At 39.7% G+C, this 24,914-nt stretch overlaps 1 protein-coding gene across 1 annotated transcript; it reads right to left on the bottom strand.

Annotated features, from left to right (window-relative positions):
* Positions 1-1,935: 1,935 nt before the first annotated feature.
* LOC132863379 (zinc finger protein 703-like) lies at positions 1,936-5,904 on the bottom strand. Its single transcript, XM_060896163.1, has 2 exons — positions 5,191-5,904; positions 1,936-4,128 (listed from the first exon to the last, which is right to left on the bottom strand). The coding sequence occupies exons 1-2, from the start codon at positions 5,443-5,445 to the stop codon at positions 2,632-2,634; spliced, it is 1,752 nt and encodes a 583-aa protein (XP_060752146.1). The 5' UTR covers positions 5,446-5,904; the 3' UTR covers positions 1,936-2,631.
* Positions 5,905-24,914: the final 19,010 nt, after the last annotated feature.

A 24,914-nucleotide genomic window follows, 5' to 3' on the forward strand; every position in this document is an offset into this window, starting at 1 on the left:
AGAAGAAAGCTGACAGCTAAAATGATAATAATATGTGTTCTACAGTGAATATGCCTTGACCTTTTTTGTAGAAGTCATTGTGGTATGTTAGTTCCTTTGACAGGCTGATCACTTGTGGTGAGGGGAAGTAAGGTGACCTCCTTGAATGGCAAATATGTCCACTCATGTCCAGCCAAGTGGATCTGTTCCTTCACTCAGCATCATAAATAGAGATTCACAGAATGTCTAGGAAAAGCGAGCTTAGGCGACATCTCAGGTTACCTGGCTAGAACTGATGGAGACATGATGCTTTTTCTATGAGGCAGGATCAGTTTTGGAAGCTTCGCAGTCCATTGCAATAAGTGAGCACCACCTCCCTGAGTGGTCTAAGATCAGTTTGGATAAGAATGTAACCAGGCACTATAACCTTGCAAGCTAGCTGCCAGTATGTGTGAGTGATGATATACAGACACTGACCTGACAGACCCTGTTGTGGTTCTTTACACGGCTACACAATAATATTGATGCCAATCAAACTGCCATCGTGAGCCATGGCAGTGACCTGGGACAAGTCATATGACAAGTTTCACTACTTGGATCTCACTTGAGCCTAAGAAGTGCTGAATACTTGCAGGGTGATTAAAGAGTCACTCCAAAGTCTTCATTAATCACTAGCCCTCATCTGTCATCTGCCCAGTGGTGGCCTCAGACACCACCATCATTTCCTGTTTTACACACCATTCTCCACCATTACAGACTGCACAGCATACCTGAAATGAACTGGCAGTTTTAAAAGCACAGATTATTTTTCGGATGGTGAAAAATGGCCTAGAACACACAAACATGCCTGGGCAGAAACAGCTACAGTTCCTCTTTAGAACCTGAAAGGCCAGGCGGCTTTCCTTAGGGAATATACTCGGCTTACACCACAAAGTTAATCTGTTAATTACAAAAGTATGATTCACAGTAGCGAAAAAGCCTCACTGTAATTAAATTTAATTGAAATGTCTGTGGCATGGCACTCCTGGAGGATTAATTACTACACATGCGGAAGAATCGAGCACGAAATACAACATGCAAGAACAGAGACTGTAATTGCACAATGGGAACAATAACCTTTAAGGCAAATGTTTGCATAACTATAACTCATGTGCAGATACATCTGTTGTCACATTCATTGACATGAAAGAGAAAGACATTGCTCTGGACAAAAAGACAACTGAGCACTGACAGCAGTATTCTCAGCCATAATTACAAAGCATAGCAGCATAACACTGAAAATATTCTGATGACATACTCCAGCATGATAGATATCAGTTGCATGGCCTGAAATAGGACAGTGTTCCATATTTATAACTTCATAGCCAAATACAAAAGAATAGGGTGTAGCAGACAAGTGAAATGTTAATTACAGACCTGCAACTACTATTATGTAATAAAGGGCTTGAGATTGACAACTGACAGTTACCTTCGTTAGTTTAAAAATTGCAAAGACAATTCTATGTAAATGACATGTGATGAAATTGGTGTTTAATCAGTACTTAAGTAATTGTATACCTAAACATGAGTACCATAAATAAGCTACTCATTCCAGGCTTTTAGACTAGTTTCAAATGCACCACTCAATCAGTGTGTTGTGACATGAGACAGGACCAGATAACTCAGGGCAAAGGAAAAACTGCTCGGGCAAGTTGATAGATATCGTACTTCCTGATACGGTCTCCAGACACTTGTCTTATAAAGATAAACCTGGACCAATCTACATTGTTGTTGATAAGATTTCATTTTGGTTCCTGGTAATGCTAAAATTAAAAAGATTTGTTTTCAATACCGTAGATCTGGACATGATGTTTATGTGTAAAACCCCAAAAAAGCAAATATATAGCATAGAAACAAGGTCACCGATAGGATTAATATGACATTGAAGCAATGATCAAGAAATACGAAAGCATGGAGTTTAAATATAACCATTTCATTTATTTAACAAAATTATAACTCCAAAGTTGGACAGCTCTGCCATCGCTATTTTTACCTTTTTTTCATTGAAGCGGCACCTTAACCAGCCTAATAATTTCAACACTTTACAAAAAATATTACAGTTCTTTAAGTCATTTATTTGTAAGCTGTTAAAAATAAAAAATAAGCATTTCGAAAGGCTAGAAGGACTTTGACATGCACATTCATACCGCACAGACACAATAAACAGACAAAAGTCGGACGGGACAGATTTATGAAAAGAAATGTCTGAAGCTTAGGATTTGCAGCAGAGTGTGTACAAATAATGGGCAGAGAAGAACTGTTAAATTAAGAATGAAATGAATAGATGACTTTAGGATTTGCGAAAGTAAACTGTTTTGGATTATAAATCAGAAAAAGCCAAGCGCTTGTTAAAAAATAAATACAATTCTGTTTGAAAACTGCATTGGCGCTTCAGTCTCACACAGTCTCAGGCTCGCATGCATCCTAGCACACCCATAATTTTAGCCATTAGGGAGTCCATGGATTCCTTTTTTCCAGCGTTTCTGTTCCTTTCACTTCACTTCTCCCATTAATGGGAAAATGGAGACCAATCCCAAGCGGGATGTCTTAGCAGTCATCATGCAAGTGCGCTGCTTGTTCTGGGTCTAGAATTCTGACGCAATGGAGTTTATTTCACTGGTAGCCAAGGGCTGAGGCAGATCCCAGTCTCTGACTGTAGAGAGCGTAGTGGGAGTAATAGGGTGCAGAGGTTGGTAAAGAGTGCATGGGAAGTGTTGGTGCTGTGGGCAGTGGCATTTTACTGTAGGGATGGTATCGAGCCAAGCCCAAACTTGGAGGTGCCCTCAAAGAGAAGGAAGCAGGAAGAGAGGCTGGACTGGTCTGGGAAGGCAGATGGAGGTGACATGAGGAGGAAGATGATGGGTATGTCGACAGGAGCTTTCCATCCATGCCTGGCAGTGAGGTGTGTGTGCGCAGGTGGGCTAATAGCTCATCAGGGGTGGCAAAGCGCTTGTCGCATGGCCCGCTGGCTGAAACCCAGTTGCATGCATGTGGTAGAGGCTCATTGGGCAGCATGAAGCCGTATGTGTATAGTGGATGAGAGAGTGATGGTGTGATGCTGGAAGACAATGAGCTCTGGTGAAGTGAGTGCAATGGAGGATGAGGAGGATAAACCAATGGGAAGCCGGATTTTAGTGAAGAGGATGGGTCGTGAACACATGTGCCACAGTTGCCACCCATGTGAGGTGCATTCGGGTAGCTTAAACAGTATGGGTCCCGACACAAACCCTGCATAAATGAAGGTGGAGATGCTCCAGTCAGTGGGCTTGAGCTGGGGTGTTTACCTGCAACCCCTACACCAGGACCTCCTAGGCTGGACTTGGTAGGGTCTAAGCCAGGAACAAACTGACCGGGATAGCCAGCATAAGTGCCCACTATAGAACCGTGGTAGCCCATGCTGGATGGCGGGAGTGGGAAGACAGGGTGACTGGATTTGAAGGGAGAAATAGAAACAGGCCCGAGTCCTCCAGGCTGAGATGGTTGTGGGTCTGATTTGCCCTCGTTACTGGGGCTGCTTTCAGAACTTGAGCTACTGGAGTTGACACTCGCTCTGGCAAGGCTGGAGTTGGCCAGCTGAGGACTGTCCAGACCTGCCTTACTCGACTCTCCCTCCTTCTTCGGGTTGTTGTCAGAGAGTGCCACTTCTGTGTTTTTTGCCTCCCCGTTTGCAGTCTGTGAATGTGAATTGGAACGCATGGTGTTGGGTGAAAGAGCATGTCTATGCACCTGAGTCTGTGAAGGCGAGCCCACTCTGGAACTTGGGGAAACAGTACGAGAATGGTGGGACTGACAGCTTGGTGTGTTACTGCCACCGCTACCTCCACCTCCAGGAAGACAAAAGCCAGGCTTGTTACTGTTGCTGCTGATACTCCCATCCCTCTGGCTGTCTGGGCCTGTTTTGGAGTAAGGCTTGAAACTGGACTTGTCATCTGATGAAGGTCGTTGCTCTGCGTGTTTTAGGGATGAGGAGGAGGTGCGAGATGAGCCTTCTTTCTCATTCAGTCCACTAGATGTAATGGAGGCCAGTTTGGATGAGGACGGAGGATCCGGTTTACCTATCTGAGAGCATGTCTGAGCCAAAAGGGCCAGTGGACTCTTCTTAGCATCCAACTGAAAGGGAAATAATAAAAAAAATTAAATGAAAGACAATATGTAGTAAGAAAATTATAGATTTTCTTAATTTTACCATAATGTGCACTACAGTGGTCACACTACTATATAAAAAAGATATATATATAAATAAATATATACTATTAATATACTATTTATTTAGCTTAATGTCACCATAAATTATTTCTGTGTATCTGTGTGGATTTTAATTGTAAATTTTCTTTAAATCATTATAATTTTCTCTACCTGAAAAATAAATTTAAATATTGTAAAATAGGACCTGAGAACTCAATGTTTTTATTTTAATAGTTTCTATACATATATACACATTATATTTTTAGATATAAAAAAACAAACAAAAAAAAATTCAATATAATACAAAACTGTTATCAAAGAATAATAACACTGACAACATTAATATTATTATTATTTTTTTAAATTTTGGATTATTATTATTAAGATTTGCTCAACACTATGTCTACGGTATTTATGTATTAAGAGTCATTTTTACTATTTTAGTGCTACATATGCATATACATATGCAACTGCTAGATAAATAATATTTTAAATCAATTAAATGATCATACCTATGTGTTGACTATACACTTTAATCACAGGCTGTACTTAAAGTCAGCAAAGTGAATAAGTAGCAGTATTTACTATAGTACGGAATTAAGTGAATGATTAAGTGCCAACTATAGACTATAAAACATTGCGTGTGTATGTATGTGTATATACATTATACACACATACACACACAATCTTTTATATATATACAGATACATATATAATATATACATACAATGTTTTTATATATATATATATATATATATATATATATATATATATATATATATATATATATACACACACACACACACACACACACACACGTATATACATATACATATATATATATATATATATATATATATATATATATATATATATATATACGTATATACATACATATATTACATATATATAGACACAGCTGATCACCATAGTGAGTTCAGTATAGTGTAGTAGGTAGTAGGTAGTGTGCTATAGCTTGTAACATACCTCGATGCTGACGGGGGCAGATGTGAGGGGCTGCAGGTACTCCGGGTGGAGCAAGTGTCCCGAGTGCGCAGTCAGCATCTTCACTACTTTAATAGGGAGACGCTTCGCCTGACGGACAGGATCCGATGGCTTTAACAAAGCGGTGGACGTGTCTTTAATTCCAGCGAGCTTTCTGAAAGTGAAATGACCGTGTTGTCTGTCGGGGGTGGTGTTGTGTAAAGCGGAAAGTGTAGATCCACTCAGAGTTTGGTGCATTGGGTGCGAGACTCAGCCGAGTTGCGGTGCGAGAACGATCACAGAGGACGCATCTTCATACACGACAAACTAAGTGACTGGATTTTACGCCCATGGCTTACCTTTATTTTTAAATAATCCACAACACAAATGTCCACTGATTTTCGTTGTTTTGGTTTTTCAAAAGCTTTTACAGATGATGATCGTTTACTCCAAAGCCGTTCATAGTTCCGTTCCGTGCGCGCAACGTGACGCCGAAGATCATCCACACGTCACACCGCAAAACACAACTCTTACGTTTTTACTAGTTGACTTGTTAATATTTAAGGCTGTAAGGAGGAAAAAACCAAAACAAATCCACAATAACTTAGAAAACAGCAAGTGTAACAAAAAGCCCAGAACACGACGCGCTTTGCTCTCCGTTCCTTCGCCCTTAACCACGCTCCTGTTCCGTCTTGTATAATTCAAGCACGCGAAACGCGAGGAGGACCTTCCAAGTCCGCAAGCCGCCGACCAATCAGAGCTTGCTGCATTGCTAATGAGATGGGAGGTGCCACTCAGGGCGGGGCTATCTCATCTGACCCCACCCATCGATCCTTTGTCATATCCATGTTCATTATGGAACGAGAGTGACAGCAAAGCTCTTCAAATGTCATTATAGATCAGGTTCTCTGCGCACTTGGGCTTGATAAATGAGATCTTACCTGCTTCAAAATCCACAGGGCAGCAAAGATGAAGTAGCTGGGGTAGAGCATGAGAGACAGAGGGCGCACGATTCAGGAAAATCCTACATAAACCCCCAGCAAAGGGGATATCTCTTCAAGCCGGAACTTAAATTGGGCTATAAATCTAAAACCAACGCTGGAGACCAGCAATTTGTTATAGATCTATAAGTTTGAACCAAAGGAACCTATACAGAAGCCAGAGCACTAATATCTTGCCAAATGCTTTGGAAGCAATATCCATATATTTTTTTATAATCTTTTGTTTCTACCAGTCTTTTTAATCAGGATTTAATTATGGATGACAGTGCTTCAACATGCCCCTTTACTTCAGCTCTATACTTTTCTGTTAAAGTAAATTAAATGTAATTTGCCACTGCCCTCTGGAATCAATTGTGCACTGAAAGAAACCCGGTAATGAAACAAGAACGGCTCTATAGTTCTGTCTGTAAAACTGGAATGTTAATAACTTTATTGCATTGCTGCTCCTCACTGATTTGGCAATGAGCTAATTTTGTTAACCTAATTACACAATGAATTGGTTAAAGAGCTTAAAAATTATGCCTGACAAGTGCTATTAGTGGCAGCCTGAAATAGTCGCAGCTGGAGAGGCTTTGAAGCCGAGAATCCTTTAGCCAACTCGGTTGAGTGAGAAATGTACATTCTTTCTGTATAACATAAGCATGAGCTCCATTTGCCAAATAGGAATGATGGACTTCTCATTCTGCTACTTCCTCGGAAGCAGATTGTTCATTGTTGTCCAAAACAATGTACAGTGTACATTCCCTTTTCAGGTTACAAGATATTACATGCGGCTTAGAAAGAATATTATACAAGCATTTTATTAGAATAGATGGTGAAAATGATTTTTTGCATTTAAGGGATTATTAATGAATATGAGATAATGTTTGACAGTAGTGTTCTGGGCACCATACTGATGTCTGACCTTTGTCAGACATTTCAGACTCCCTCTGAGGTTAGATGAGGTCAATGCAGTGATAAGAAGATTGCTGGGGCAACAGTCGCAGGCAGAAAGTTCAGGGGTTAAGTTGCACTGAAGTGCATGTGCTCTGATGTGTTTACTGTTCTACTGCTTCTTTTTAGATCAGACACAGATGTGTGAGTCTATTTGTGTGTATTGTTTCTGCAGTGTTGCATAGATTTTTTTCAACATACTCCGACAAGGGGGTTCTTAAACATTTTCTAGTCAGGAATTCATTTAACTGTACAAATAAATTCAACAATCCACCCAATAGAGATTTAGTTCATGGACAGGTTTCTTAAATTAATATTATTTAGATGTGTCCAGCATTATTTGATCTATATAAAATATTTTTAAAATTATTAAAGAATAATATATTGAATACAATTTAATATTATATTTAACATTTTGATCATTTAAACATGATGCTTTTAATTCCTGAACATTCCACTGACATATTAGGCCCAAAATGACGTTATTTATAAACTTCCTTGTTTTTGAGATATTAAGGTGTTTTTCAATTTTCCATCGTTTTAAGTACAGTAAAAACTAACAAAAATCAAAAAAATCAAAAAATGTTTTTTTCATAGACCCAACTCTGAGAATCACTGAGCTAGACAAATGAAAATACATCTTCCATTTCTTCATTATCTTCTTCTAATCTTCATAATCTCACCATTCCTCCAAGAGACCACAGTCTTGATCGTGCTCTTAGCTTTATTGTCAGCGGGAATGTTACCAGAGGACGACCTCACCATGGGGTCGTGACCTCGGATATGAACTGATCTAGCAGACAAACTAATCCTCTAAATCTATGGAATTCTCCTTCTATTATTTCTGAACATGTTCATCATTCTTTCACACCTTCTGAAAGTTTCTTTATCTCTTTTCACCTACCTTTAGCCACTTTTAGTTACTGGTTACAGAAAAGCAACAAAAAAAGGGGATAATTTACGACCCAGTTTGATTTCAATCCAGTCATCCAGATGAGTGAAGGCGGTGCAGTTGAGTTGAAAAGCTTGAGAAACAAGCAGAGAGGAGGAGACCAGGGTGAGAGAAAGAGAAAGAGAGAATAAAAAGACAGCAGGAGGGAGGAAAGTCGAATGGCCGTTGAGAGAAAGGGCCTGAGAGGGGCTGTGGTAGGAACAATAGAGAATTGCTATGGGATGTTTCATGGGTTGCCTTGAAGTTGCTCGTCAACAGATGTGTCACCATGTTAATGACTGATTGCCGTTTCCTGTTGTGGACGGTGGTCAAGCAGGTCTCCAGTTGTGAGGTCAATAAATCTTGTGGATGGAGAAGTGGACCTGATGGCCATTAAAGCCACACAGAGGCACTTTATTTTAATGAAACCTTTGTGGCTGTTCTTCAAAAAATGTGCTGCTATGAGCAGAATAAGTTTAAACGTGTAAAAGAAAATAATTTGTCTCGGTTTCTCACTTCATTACTACAAAACATTCCAGAATGTTCCAAATAACAAAAGAGAAAGAATTTGTAATTATTCATTCATTCATTCATTCATCTTCTACCGCTTATCCGAACTTCCTCGGGTCACGGGAGCCTGTGCCTATCTCAGGCGTCATCGGGCATCAAGGCAGGATGCACCCTGGACGGAGTGCCAACCCATCGCAGGGCACACACACTCTCATTCACTCACGCACTCACACACTAGGGACAATTTGCCAGAGATGCCAATCAACCTACCATGCATGTCTTTGGACCGGGGGAGGAAACCGGAGTACCCGGAGGAAACCCCCGAGGCACGGGGAGAACATGCAAACTCCACACACACAAGGTGGAGGCGGGAATCGAACCCCGACCCTGGAGGTGTGAGGCGAGCGTGCTAACCACTAAGCCACCGTGCCCCCCAATTTGTAATTAAAGATTAGTAATAAAATTACTGAAACAAATCAGATTAGTAATAAAATTAGCCATAACACATGAATATTATAGAGAACTTCATCAGCAGTTCAGCATACACAAAAGAACATGTTGTTAATTCTCTCAAAATAACTCCTAAATATTTCCCCCCAAAATATAATGCCTTTCTTATTCTTGTTTCCTTATTTGATTTCATTTATTTATTATTGCCCAACAAACTGGTTCCAGGAACTCTGTCTTTCATCCAAGCTCAAAAAGGCTGTGATAAATCTTTCACTAATCCACAATGATACATAGAAATCATTCTATTTATGTGCCTTTAACATGTCAGAAAACCCAAATGTCAGTATAAATGGGAAATTAATGGCACACAGTGTATTCTCTTGTGAACCCTTCTCATATTCCTGCCAACAAAATTTAATTTGCTTAGGATTTTCATCAAATCCTCTCAACAAACCAAGACGACTACAATCACCAACCACATTTTATATAGTCAAATAAAGAGGCATAATTTAATAAGTTCTGGTGTCATTTTGTTTAACCATGTTTAAGGACTTCACAGATATTTTTGTAAGGGGAAAAACACATGCACACATGCACACACACACGCACAAACACACACACGCATGCACGCACGCACACACACACACACACACACACACACACACACACACACACACACACACACACACACACACAAAGATCTAGCATTAATGGCTTCTGAAATCCAGTTTATTTTCATCTTCCCACACCTGGCTAAGCTTGATCTCTTCACTGCCAGTCATGTGTGTGTTAGACTTATCAGCTCTTAGCTCTAGATTTCAGTCAACCTCCTCTTCATTCCTTCATCTGCCATCATAACAATGACATCAACTCTTAAATATTTAAAACAACAAGATCGTCTTAATGTTACCGTGCTTGCTTTCACACCCAGAGACAAACAAGCTGGAGACACGATGACACTTAAATGGAAAACATACTTGGCAAACCCACATATGCAGGCAAACACACACACACACACACACACACACACACACACACACACACACAAAGGAATGCATTGTATTGCTTGTGTTGAAGTTATCAGTACAGGTGGGTGGGGAATGTATTTGGTTGACGTACACCAGTCATCAGGGCTGATCTTAAGATCTGATGGTTTGAACTCTGTTGTGTGAAATTTCATCTGACATGAAAGATGAAAGGTGTTTATCTCCTCACCTATAACTGATTTGTGAAGGAGTCCTTACTGTCTCTTAACAAGCTTCACCACAGTACGTTGTACTAAACATAACCTCTCTCAGGACACACCACTGTCTCACTGTTGACAGGCAGCTACTCTCTCTCTCTCTCTCTCTGCTTCTTATGGCTGGATCTCACACCTGTGACAAACTAATCCAACATATACAAACTTTATACCATCATAAATGGACAGATGACAGATTTTAGTCAATTCTTCTGTCATAAGAACCTCCAGACTACAAGATTCACCCATAATAAACCCCACACTTTCAGTGTATGCTCACAAATAAGTGATCCTGAGAACAAATGCAGTTTCAGATCAATACAAACATGCTGGGTGACAGTTTAGTGTAGCGCTTACTGAATATGAGTCTTTCACACTTGATGTCAAGACTGTGTTTTCACATGAAACAGTCAGTGGTCATGTCCCCACACTAGCAGTCCTAAATACTGAACAGCCATGACTGGCCTGTGAGTAGAGCAGTATTAAAAAAAAAATTATTCATGGTACAAGATAAAGTGGAAAGATAATTATTTTAAGACCATTATTTTAAGTTGGACACCTTTTGTGATTGTCAGGAAGTGTGAATAAAAAACTAAAATTACCCTCGAGTGTGGTCCAAGCAATAGGCAGCTACACTGACATTGTTGTGAGAATAGTTTTTTTTTAAACATACCAAAGGATAAATGTATTTGAAATGAAAATTACATTTAAAAAAGAGATCTGTAAATGTTGGACTTTTGTGCTGCCATGATGGCTATCTGTGTTTATATGTTCCATGTGTTTATAGTACAATCCACATGGATCAAGACTCCATATTGCCTTAGTAGGTGAAATCACGCTGAAGTATCATCGATCATCTGGATTGATAAGAGCTCTCAGTCGTGCTCTGGTGTAGGAGCAATGTTCTCATTATAATGATCGAGGGATCCATAGTAGTTCTTTAGGAACGGTTAAGGTACAAGGAAATTGATGGCGACTGCTGGACCCTGGGGCACAAAACAAATGTCTTTGACTCTCTCTGAGCCTCCGCTGCGGTGGCAGTGTTGGAACAATCTATTACTATTGATCCTTATGTGATTTTGAGGGAAAGCAAAGCCAGATGTGGTTGTACTTACCAATTCTGTCTCAGTAACCTCCCACAGAATGTACTTGAACAGTCACGCTCAAAGCTGGACCCGTTCCAGATTTCATGTTTTGACACCATTTTATACAGTTTCCAGCAGTATATTTGGATTTTTGTCACATGTTCGGTTATTTAAAGTTCTACAGCAGTTGTTAAACAAAATAAAATCTCATGGTCAACATCATAAGAACATCAGCCAGGAGGCATGAATCCCTGTTCATTCAGTCTATTGTCACTTCATGCTGGTTGTTGACAGATTCTGTAGATATCCATCATCACAGATGGTTTGAAGGCACAAGAAAATAAAAGAGCAACTGTCTTTGAATTAGAAACCCTTATTAATACACAGCAGATCCATAAAACTCACTTGACCTTCACAACTCCTTAAAGCTCACTCAGTGCTTGTCATTTATCAATCCCGCTAAGTTAGCCGTTGTAATGGAGAAGTCAATAGAGAATTAAGGGAATCTTAAATTGAATAAAATATCCGATCCTTCCATGCATGGAAAAGGAAAAGTGAAATTTATGTAACATCGTACATAATCACTAAGAATGAGAAGGTTTTTTCTAATATTCTACCCAATTTCTTCTGTACTGGCAATGTAATCTAAATCTTGCTAAGATGCTGAATTGCTATGTATAGACTAAAATGTGAAATTGACATTTTACATTCAATAAAAGCCTCTGGACTGGAGAGCATGTCCACCATTAGTGTATAATTGCTTTCCAATTATTTTCATTTTAAGTGGCAGGGCTGGTCCTTTTGATATATGAAGGCAATTCTACAGATAATCATGTTATATTTTATTATATCCACTGTATCACTGTATCAAATGACAGTGTCTCATTTTATTTTATTATTACCTGGCCACATCATAATGTTGCATTATTTCATTACTCTACAATCCTCAATCAGGAACAAATCCACTCAGTATTAGTTATACATGTGTGCACCAGCCCCTTCGTCACCATTTGGAGTCTTGAACATGCTGTAGTGGAGAGTAGGGTGTCATCACAGTCAGTCTGTCATCACACTCTCCATCTGTTAGCACTAAGCACATTTTTAACCTCCGCATAGCGTGCCATATGGGTTCTGCCGACAGTTTGTCAAGTGCACCACTGCACAGAGACTCGGAAACTGGACCCAGAGATGTCTGTCTACTTTTTATAGCATTGGAACATGCAAAAAAAAAAAAAAAAGTGCCCGAGTTTCTGCTAATGCTTTGCAACAGGTGTTGTGTGAATCCAAGCAGTTTCATCTAAGCAGCTTGATTTCAGGGTAGAGTTTATGCCCTCCCTATGGTGCTGTTTGACCTAAGACAGGATGGATACTGTGAGAGAAAGGAAAGGATTGCAACACATTCAGGTCCTGTCAGTTAGCACATGAGTGAGAAGGGCGGGTGATGGCTGACGAGCTTTGAAGTAAAGACGACTGCGGGCCTCCAATTAAAAGTCCATGATTGTGTAAGTAAATCAATTCTTATCAGGCCTGTCACATCAAACAAAATCATTATTATAAGGTTCCGCCTTCATAATTCATCTCAGGCTTGACATCTGACAAATACAGGTTGGCAAATTGCATAGCAGAAAACTTGGGCTGGAGTTCCTCAAGTGTGGAATGGATGAAATGATTCAGAAATTGTTTCCTGCTGCACTCCATGGAAAAACAGGCCATGCTTTGGACAGATGCATACTTGAGGAAAAATAAGGTTATTCAAGGTTTCTTTAGACAGTTTGAGATACTTAGCTAAAACGTTTTGACCTGGTACTCTTTTTGATAGGAAAAGACTCAGCTGTTGGTTTCCCTGTAGGTCCTAATGGTTCCCCCAGAGGGACCTCTATAAAAATCTTAAAGGTTTTATATCCTCATTGAGCAAGTAAACCTGGACTATGACTCAGTGGGGATCTTATAAAACTTATGAGCATTGAGGTTAGGGTTAGACGTTGGGTTGGAGTTGATACTTATTTCAGAAGATGTTGATTCATTTCCTATAATAGCATGGCTCCAGTATTGAAATCATAGTTTTAAAATTAATGAGCTGGTTCTAATGCGTTATAAAAAAAAATGTCAACTCATTCATAGGAGTTAATAAATGGAATAAAAGCTGTTATTAAAAAAAAAAGTATGGACCATCAGTATGGTTAAGATGAAATGAATTTTTTTCTAACATTTATAGAAGGAGTCTGTTGTGTAACAATACATTTTGTGCCAGGTGAAAAGGTCTTTGTACTTTCTGGTATCTTGGAAAAAATTCATACTGCATTAATGTTCTTTTTTTTTCTCTTAATAACATCAAGATGAAAAAAAGCTGAGGCTGGTGAGAGAAGGAAGCAGGAAATGGCTTGTCTTGCAGATATTCCACAACATTAAATGTAGCTGTAAAAAGTTAATGTATGATGTATTCTTCATTAAACTTCATACATTTCAATCATCAGCAAATTGCTTTGACACACACACACAAAAATAAAAACCTTAGTACACTTTTGGAGAATAATTAGTTTTTGGGGTGGTAACCATCTTGCTGTCAATTATTTTCCTACAATGACATGCCCGGTCATGCATTATTCCTGACTTACAAATTCTATTGTATCAAATCATACGAAATAAAATCACATCATCATTTGAATTTGTACATATTTCAGATAAGATCCAAAGATCAGAAACTCTTTCACTAATTCTGTCACAATCGCAAAATATTGATACTTTAATATGAATGGTAATTCCATCAAGTGGCCCAAAAGCCCTTAATGAATCATATGATCATATACTGATTGGTATTAAAGACATATTCCGTGTGCATTAAATCATGTTAAAATCTGACAAAAGAAAAAATAAATTGTACACTGCTGTCATATAGTAAATGTTACACTGTGAAAAGGTAAAGATTATTTGTAACCTTCTCTAGTAGTTCCCTTTAAATCATTTATAAGGACACATCGCTGTACTTGAGAAGTTAGATTGAACTGTCTGAGCCCTAATTAATTTTCTCCCGATGAATATATGAATATGAACCAGCTCCATATTTTAGAAAATGCCTTCAATGGCGCTTCCCAGAATGTGATTATGCTTGGCCCAGAAAGGCAGCAGAAGTCGTTTTTCACCTGAACAAGCATTACTTTGTCATGTTGAGCATTATTCAAAGTCACTGAGCTGCTCTAGCACCTATGAAATATTTCCTCTATTGACCTCAGCTTCTGCTGAACTAGGACAATCATTCCCCCAATGAATGTGTACCACCCTCTAAAGAACCTGGCATATAATCAAACCTCGCTGAAATGCTAAATTACTCTCTTAGATGCATGTGCTTAGTTCTAATTATGCGATTCCTGGATTTTCTCCATTTTTCCTCTCACTTTCTGCCTAGCTGTGCTATAAGTAGCTGAAAGGCTAGGTCTCCTTCCTGTGCGTGCGTGTCAAGTTTAAAATAAAAAATTCTTCATGCAATAAAGGATCTGAAGGTGTGTTTATAGACTTAACTGTGGCCTACATTTGTATAAAGTTATATAAGCCAGGCAATGGATGAACCCAGGCTTTCCTGAGTTATTTTCTTTCGGAAGGTTATAACGGCGAGCTGTCATTAATAATTCTGACATGCTGAGCTACGGGTCGGGAGAACGAGGCTGGAAAAAGCAAAGGGCCAGGAGTAGGAGCCATTTTGGTTATTGTCTGGCTTGACGAATGGCTCTCAGAACAAGGCAGAGCATACATCATATCACCTTTAATGGCTCCACATCTCAACGGCCATAACTCACCTGGCTTAAACAGAGAAAGGGGAGTGAAATATGGCGTTGTATATTCCACCACAAGACACATTTATGAGTCCTCCCTGCTGTATAAATGCAGTGATTGCACTTTCAAAGTAGCATGTCAGCCCACGCCGCTGAGTACAACCAGCTGCCCCGGCACAGAGACGGGCGGATGCAGCAAGAGAGACAAATTATAGTGCTGGCCGCGTCCAGCGTCTATTCAAAAACTCTCTCTTGCGGCCGTAAATTTATAGTGTTTGTGCTTACTGCTATTAAAACCAAAACCGTGGTTGGGTGACGGCCATCCATTACAGACCGGCAGCTGGAGGGAATTCCTCACTGACAGCTCGGCCCAGAGGCAGAGGGTTGGAGAGAAAACAGCCGAGCCTGATGGTCCACGTCCACACACAAACACGTACATGCACACATACATGCACGGACGAAGAAGTCGTCTGGATTTGTGAGCGTGATGTTTGTTTTAGAACAGCACAAGGCCTAAAAGAAAACTTTAATGGCACTCATTTGTCATGGCTGTCACTTTGATCACTCACATCCCTCAAAGCTGATGAATGAGGCACTGCTGCAGTAACAGATGGGGACATAGTTGGGCTAAAGTTGTGTTTGCCTGGGCAAATTTGTTTGCTGATTAAAGAATGATTTTCTTTGGCTGTCACGTTGGTGTAGCGAGTGTGCTAAAATGCATAGAATTACAGAGCTCCAACTACACACACACACACACACACACACACACACACACACACACACACACACACACACATATACATATATAAACAGTACATTTCCACATACACCTGTGTTTCTCATCTCTTACCCTGTTATGGTTTCTGATAAAATATGCACTCACTCACTCTTAAGCGACAGCTATTGAAACAGTATCAATTTATCCTGCTCTGTTTTCCTCTTGATTTTTTCTGTCGTATTTTTGAAGCTTCACTGTTAAAAAGCATATGGTTAGATTTCATGCCTCCCCTGCATTTACTCATCTGCACCCTCCTCCTCTTTCCCTCTTTTTCTTTCTTTTTCTCTCTGCCTCTGGGTGTCTGTGGATATTAAAATTAAAATCTATTCTGGAAACCTGCCACCAGCACATCATTTATTTTAGCCAGGGCCAAGAAGATTTATTGTTGTGTACATCTTCAAGCCTTTTAGGAGATCAAAGTTTCCAGGCATAAATCACAGTGCCTTGCAAATCCAAACAAATTCTCCATTTCTTTCTGTCAGGCTGTCCTCCCCTTTCCCTCCTCTGAGACCTAGGAAAGATTCTTAATCTTTTACTCATCTTTCATTCGTTTCTACATGCTAACCTAGCTATAATTAGTTATCTTTAACAATTTATACTCTCTTTATTATGACACCACAAGACCACATTAGGGTAAAAATAAGCCAAGAACAGGAATCTGAGGTTACAGTAGGCACAGGTTCAACAAAACCGGACAGCTGAAGATTGGAAAAGCAACTGCCCAGTTTCAGTGAGCCCGTGCCCAGTGTAAAAGATTTCTGTTTTCTGCTGTTAATCCATTCATCTCAAGTTTCAGAATGCTGTGCATACTGACATGATTTTCTGCTCACCACACATATAAAGAGCAGTTACTTGAGTTACAGTAGCAACTACTACAAATATGTCTGTAAATTATCTGTTCATTTAGTCACTGATAAAAACAGAAAAGTTTTTCCAATAAAGAAAACATACATCTAAGGACATATCGATACTGACCTAATAGAACTTCAGAAGAGAAGAGGGTTTATTAATGTTTGCCTCGCACCGCTGTGGTTGGAGGCCTGATTCATGCCTCAAAATTGTGCGTGCAGAGTCTTCTTGATCTTCAGGGGTTTCCTCCATTCGTTTTCTCCTCCAGTCCAAAGTCTGAGTGCATTGTAGGCTGATTGGCATCTCTAAATCGTCTGTAGTATGTAAATGGGTGTGTAAGTGTATGCGATTATGCCCTGCATAAGGTTGGCATCGCGTCCAGGTTGCCCTCCGCCTTGTGCCCCGACATCCCTGTGAAAAGATCCAGGCTTCCTGTGACCCTGTGTAGGATAAGCAGTACAAAAATTAGACAGATGAATGGAAAAACATATACACATACATTATTTTGGTTTGACCTTATTTAAAGACATTGAGTATATTAAGCATTAATTATTCCCTTATGGGCAAATCACATACATACACAAACATATCACAAAAAGTAAAAACACATGCAATATGTATGAAAATTCCAGATGGGAAAATTTTACATAAGACTCATGCAATTCTTCATGTGTGCAGGAATTTAGAATGTGAGCTCATTTAGAATGAGCTGATTATTTCTACTGTTTCAGACTGACAGAGTAGCTATGGAGGTTCTGGGAGTATAATAGAAGCAGCTCTTGCTAAATGTAACAGAGATCATCAAATCAAATTAGGTCTTAAAAATGTGTCTGCCACCCGGGTTTTACTCTGGAAGATGGATCTGATTCCTCAGTGGCCCAGCAGGGACTGGCTCATCGTTTTTCATGTATGATCCACTGTTGTCTGGTAGATCTTATCAAGTCACAGTGGCTGCAAACAGAGAGTGAGCAATCCTAGTACAGACTAAATAAAAGAAGGGGGTGGGTGATGAAAATGTCAAGGATTATCTTCACTTTTGCAAACCCTGTGATGTCGTATCAAACCGGATTTGTTGTAACCGATTTGGCAGCGAGGGAGATGATGATATTGGGTGGTGCAGAGGATGAGAGGATTTCTGTTGAATAATTTATTTATTTTTTTTGGCTTCCGCCTTCCTTTTCTTGCCACATGTCATCATTCACGACTGTTTTGTTTTAGTCGGATTGTACCCTCCGAGGAAGTGGTGAAGAGTGTGAACAATGTTGTCAGGGCATGCTGTTCTGCTGTTTAGATGTAAAGGAAAGAGAGAGAGAAAAAAAAAGAAAGCAACACAAAGATACAATTTACCTCAGACATTCTTACCCTCCATATGAATACACTGTCGACATGACATGACATTGGTAAAAGTCACAGGAACATGTCAACCCATAATTGCTGGGCATGTCACTGTCACTCTTTCTTTCATAACATCAAGTCATATAAATACCGTTTATATGCTTCTCCTTAAAATGTCCCCTTCAATTTAATATAATTTTTTTTAATTAAATGGAATGCAATGATTATAATTATGACTGAATTGGAAGCAATTTAATTGTAAGCACAACTTGTCTTGAAAGCATTTTTAAAATCAGAAAGTGTGTGATTAAAGCAGGCCAGAGGTGAGAAAACAGTACACCCTTGCTCTGCTGACATCAACACTTCTGTGCCCAAAATGTCACTCACTGCACCCCAACATGCTGACACAATATGACTGACAATTATAGATGAGGTCAACCTCAGCCAATACATATTTCAGCGTTCTGGACTCGTTCACGTACACTGTAAGCATTTTGCTTGTCGCTATGTTTGTATAGTTTCTCAAAACTGCCAAGTCCACAGACATGCACATTTTGAAAATATGTGTTTATTGGTTTTCAGCCAACATTGAATGCTTTTTTAAAAAGTCATTTGTATTTTTAATAAGTCACAGGTAAATCAATTTAAAAGTCAGGCCTCAAATAATCTGGCTTAACTCCAGTTTCGTCTTTCCGATCTACATTTTCTATAAACATCCTGGATATTATAGCAGAAATATTCAATGTTGTCCCAAAATGAATTCTATATTAAAAAAAAATTAGGAATTTAACATGCAAGTAAACAAACCTGAAGCAGTTTGTTCCATTGTTATTTAAAATCCATCATTGAATCATATGTGAATGCATGTGTGACATATGTGAACCAGAATTACTGAGCGCGTACATCATTTATTATTATCTTGGGTACTTGTTTCCAAATGTCCATGTCTCAGTATCAAATTAGGTATCCAGAAGCTCCAGGTGTAATTTTGGACAAATGCTAGACTCTCACTCAAGAGTCTGATTCTTTTCATTACAAAACTTGGCCATTAACCACCCAGCATCATAGAAAGATGCAGTGGAACTGACAGCCAACCACACTGTTGCCTCCCCAGCCACATATCCGCCTGTATCCCATTGGTGTATGCAAGACAGTTGTATTTATTTGCTTCTAACTCTTTCAAACCAAACCACTGAATATCCTTTAGTAACAGAAAGTTAAATGATGCTCCAAAAATCTTGCTGTATCTCAGATTACAGATTCTGAGACCTCCAAAATCCTTAAATATGCAGCCAGAAAAGTGTATAAAAGATATCAGACACTCTGTGGCCTAGGGGACTGAAACTAGAAAAAAGACACTAAGATACTGTCCATGCATTTTATTTATCATCACACATAACAGAGCTGAGTATATTCCTTTATTTCACGCAGTGTTCCTGGAATAGTCTCCAGATCCTACATGACTATAAGATAAAGTGGTTACTGAAGGTGATGGAATGAGCGAATATCTATAATGTGCTGTGACTTTGGCAGCGTCCATAAAGTAATATGATAAACAGCATGTTCTCACGGAAATACTGGAGAGTCACGAAACGGAAGTGTCAGTCAAAGCACCTAAGCCTGCTGACATAACATGAATGTTTTATATTGGATGTTACTTGTCAGACAAGCCCGTGTTCATCTGTGTGTGTTAATCCCACAGACTGTCTGTCTTCACTTAGACAATGCTCTGCGAATGCATAACTAATGTGTCAGGCTTTTGTGTGTCTCACAGCTTCTCAGGAACTGCTCTGCCATCTGTTTACAATTGCTCTCTCTGGCTCTCTCTTTCTCACTCTCTGTCCTCCCCTGAGATGGTAATGAATGGAGGTGTCAGTTAGAGCACCTTGACCGCTGAGTAGAGAACACACACATTACTGAGCTGTGGCTTTCGACACCTGGCCTTATTGAACACATTAGGAGGTTTACAGTACCCAGTTGGTCATAGCTTCAAGGAAACGGCACACACACACGCACACACACACACACACACACACACACACACACACACACACACACACACACACACACACACACACACACACACACACACACGTATACATGCATCAAACCTAAAACATCCTGGAACACCCATAAAGTCACTCAAAACATCCTCGCCCTTGTCACAACCATCTGTTTTTTCTTAAAATAGCATTTGGTGTATTGCTACAAGATATTTGTATCAACAAGGAGGACATGAGCACTTACACATACTACCACGGCCAAAAGAGCTCACAGAAGATAAAAGTCACTCACAGACAGTGAGAAAGAAAAAGGAGCTCAAGGCCTCAGGGCCAGCACAGGACAGGCTGGGGTTAAAGTGGATATAATTATCACTGTCGTTTTCATATCTCCCTTCGGGACAGGATCTCAGACTTCTCTAGCCGTCTTTGTCATTCTCTCATCTCCTTTTCTAAAAGCTCGCATGTCTCTCTGCCCTCGCTGATTCTGACACCGCTGTTCTTTGTGCTGGCCCAAGGCGGGGGATTAGCTGGCTCTCCTGCTGATGGCTGCAGGTCAAAGTCGGTACCTCGACCCGATAATGACGCTGCCACACTGAGGACGCTGCAGGCGACAGTGCCTTTATTACATTTTTAACACCACTCAGTGGCTTTGAGTCTGTGTCAGGGCTTTGTTCCTCTAGTGCCAGTGATCTGACTGTCAATTACAGTTGATATACATTAAATGTAACATATTACAGATAGTTAGAGCTGCTGTATGTTTCACTGTAGTTAATGAATCATTTATAGTTGTTACTAAATAACATCATAAACAATGGAATAATAATAATAATAATAATAATAATAATAATAATAATAATCATGTAGGTCCTTAAAAGGTTAAAATAGCAGTAAACGGGTTTGCTTTGATGATGAATTTCTTAAAGCTTCTGTCTAGGATTTGACCATAAATAGCTTAGAAACCTGTCTTTCTTTTATATTCTGCATATTGGAAGCTAAAGCGCCATAATGCTGCTCATATTTAATTACTTTTATGCTATTCCAAACATAATTTTTTTAATCCAGTCATTTCATCAGACCGAATTAACTTACTGCATATACACAGAACATATATAATTATATAATTTATAATATAATAATATAATAAAATTTAATATTTATTTAACTGATATTAACACTCCTTGAAAGGCATGAAAGATAATACAGTGTAAAAGTGCAGGGTCAGCCTTCTGAACACCTGTGGAGCAGTAAGAGATAATAACCAAACTTTGGTGCTGTAGAATGACCTCTCTACAATGTCTACCAATGGGACTTGATCGTCTGTTGACCAGTGAGCCAACAAAGCCCGGATTTTATTCAAAACAACTTTAAAGTCCAATGCAAACATCAAGCTGAACAGTTTTAGGGTTATTGGTTTGATCAAGGGCCCAATGACGGTTCTCTGGCAGTCTGGGGTATTGAACTCACAACTTCCCATTGAGTTTCTCCATCAAACAATGTGGCTTGGCATAAATCGGCAACAAATCCAGGGTTGAACCCATGGCTAAGCATGTCCTGCTTAAGTGCATTTGTTGCTTTCACTTCACATAACCATACCCATGAAAGAACAAAAAGTTCTTTAGAGGTGACTTGATAGATACAAACAGTGAAAAACTACTTGAAATTCCAAAAAAAAAAAAAAAAGTTGAAACAAAAGGCTCCTCTCATCAGACCTGTAGAAACAAAAGGCTCCTCTCATCAGACCTTTCTCTGTTGAGTCAGAATGAGAAAAGTTTGTTTAAATGGACGGATCTCTTTCCAAACACAAGCATAATGATACTGTAAAAGATTCACCTAATGGCTGCCCACACAGCCAAATAGAGCCAAGTGTGGCAATACTGTAATACAGAGAAGTCTGAGTCATTATGGTATAAGCCAAAGAAGGTGCAAACAAAGTGAATAGGAAGCCACTGGGATTTGCCTTATAAAATGGCACTTAGATTACAGGAAAAAAACACAAGATTAACCTAAATAGATATTAGAAAACATTACTTACATAAAAACCTGCCATGACTCCTGAACTAAACTTTATAATCTTGAAGATTTTTTTCGCTGGTAGTGAAATGACATTAATCAGAATCATTAAACAGGATGGGCTTGTGACAATTGTGAATTGTGTGTTCATTTAACCAATTGATAATCTGCATAATTACATTGCATGTCATGTCTTGATGGTATCTACACAACAATAGTAACCATATTTATCATGGGCATTTAGGAGAATTTGTAAGGGTTGGGTAACTGCTGGAAAAGAACTACCAGTGCCCATTGTGAGAACTTACAATAACAAGCAGCCACCTCCCTCGATATAATGACATATTTGCCACTGATCTTATTGATGTAAACCTATTTGGTTATTTCTCATGCATTAAAATCAACTCAAAAAATCAAAATAAAGACACATCTTACTTTTACAGTATTCTGGGGACACAAAGAGAAAGCAGTGGAGGAAGATTACAGAAATTACAAACTGTAACTTATATAACTCTGCCAGTATCAAACCCTGGCATGGCACTCCATGGCTACTACACTGGTATTTCATCATTAAAGTGGTTTTGCCTCAATTTCTGACTACAGCATGCTTTGCTCTTTTTTAAATATCTATTGTAGATTGAAAGCTATTTTAATGAGCTATCATCTCCATAATGCACCACCTCTCTTTTTATCCACAAGCCTGCCTGGGAAATGACAAGACGTGACAAAAGAGGTGAAGACCCGTGAGTGGGAAGGGAAGCTGACGGGAAAACAAAAAGTTGAGCTTTTTGAACCTGAAAACACCTTGAAAGGAGCCATTGTTTGCACGAGGAAACACTTGAGTGTGAAGTGGCTTTGAAGTGGGGGGATGAGAGGAGGGACGAGCTGCTAAACTGCCAGTTCCTCCCTCTGCTACATGCAGGCATAATGCGACCCAAAGTTCAGAGCTTTTAAACCTCTCCTGCTGGGAGTAATCCACCATGACTGACCTTGGGTCAGTAGGAAAAGGGTGGCTCATGTGCATGTCTCCACTCCAGCAGGGATGGCTTAAAATAACACGTGCACGTCTGCTGCACTACTGTGTCGAGTATATTGCTTTTGGGAAGACAGGAAATACAGCAAGGATGACACACAGACCTTATCTCTTTGCATGCTAGTCATAACAGAGAAAAGTGGAGGAAATTAAAAGTATACACACTCATACACTGGTGCATGCTCATTTCAAGCAGGCTGGAGATGAACCTCTTAGATAATTCACACAAAAGGCAAAGCCGAAGGAATGAGATGAAATGAGAGGGAGAGAGAAAGAGAGAGAGAAGCTGGAATGACAAAGGAGCAGGGTGCAGAGGCGGAGGACATTGAGGAGAACTTCCACCCAGCCCGCCCTTCTTCCTAATTCTTTGCCGCACATCTCAGAAACCCACAGCTCAGTGGCTCGATGGAGCACAGGCAGCGCTTTGATAAACAAAGCTGAAGTACAATGGCATTAAATGGGAGGCTCCCTCATGCTGGCAGGATCTGACGAAGATGTTTACAGAGGCGCTTGTCAGATGGTGGCGTGGGGTTGTTGTAGCGTGTGTGGAAGCTGTTGGGGTGAACCGTGTGTGTGTGTAGGGGGAGGCTTTGATGTCTCCTCTTCTACTCGCTTTTGATGGAGATCCTGTGAAGTGTTTCCTCACAGCAGGGACCCGGGAGGTGCTGACACCCACACAAGCCAGGGTGAGCAGGAGCTGAACGCACACTTTTGCCCACTTGCTGACTGCCCCAATAGGCTTCAAAGTTTGAGTGCACACTTATAAATACACCCTCCTGATGTGATCAATAAACAGAATGAGAATGTTTTGCACAGAAGTCAGATGGCACCCATCCAGTATGTACATCAATTGTGACAGCACCATAAGTAATATTTAACAATATTTGTATATTGTATAGAAAAATGACTGTATAATGTCTATCTTTTGTTTGCTTCCTTGTACAAATGTACATAACAAATAACAGATTTTAGTTCTTAGGTGACATTAAACTTTTGACCAGAGATTGTTTTTTCTCAGGTTCTGAGTTCTGAATGGAAGAAAGCAATACTTTAATATCCTTGCACTTCACTGAAAACTCTCAAATGTTATGCAGGTTTGAGGCCAAAAAGATGGCCATGAGTTAATGAGTTAACTTGGTTCTAGAACACTATTCTGAATACCTGTGAAAATGAAACATAGTCTGCTCTGTTTTTCTTATTATGTAGGTGGTATGTCACTTCAATGATTCATATATGGTTTGTGTTGGTTCAAAACCTGCTATAAAAACCTATGATTCAACTCTCAGATATAGATTTGTCCTGTCCGTAATGTAAAATTACTTCCCCTCTGTGGTTTGGGCCTCGTTCCTGATTCTGTCTTCGTAAACAAAGGCATCGCTGGTGTGGTTGGATTGAATTACACTACTCATTCCTGTCTGAACCCATTTTTGCTCCCACAGTCTCCCAAACAAACTCCAATGTCTCATTTGACAAATTGCATCTGATGGCCCAGGTCACAGTGAGAAGAAGTGGGTTTGGTGAATAGCTCACCGGCCATCGATCACCTCTGCGGACGGGAGTGCACGAAAACGCTTCTCAATCCATCAAACTGACGTACTGGAGAGGATTGGACTGAAGTCAGTGTGATGAGGATTGTATTGCTTTTTTGTTACCCCCATTTGAAAGAGCCTTCCTGGCACAAAGTAGACGTGTCCATGCTGCAGGGACTATAGAAATTATTCTTCTGGGCAAAATTTTCCAAAATCAGTGTGCTGTTTCCTAAAATTATAGCAGAGAGGGCTGTTAAAGAAAAGAAAACCTCA

Source organism: Tachysurus vachellii, chromosome 20 (assembly GCF_030014155.1).
Source record: "Tachysurus vachellii isolate PV-2020 chromosome 20, HZAU_Pvac_v1, whole genome shotgun sequence".
Taxonomy (NCBI): domain Eukaryota; kingdom Metazoa; phylum Chordata; class Actinopteri; order Siluriformes; family Bagridae; genus Tachysurus; species Tachysurus vachellii.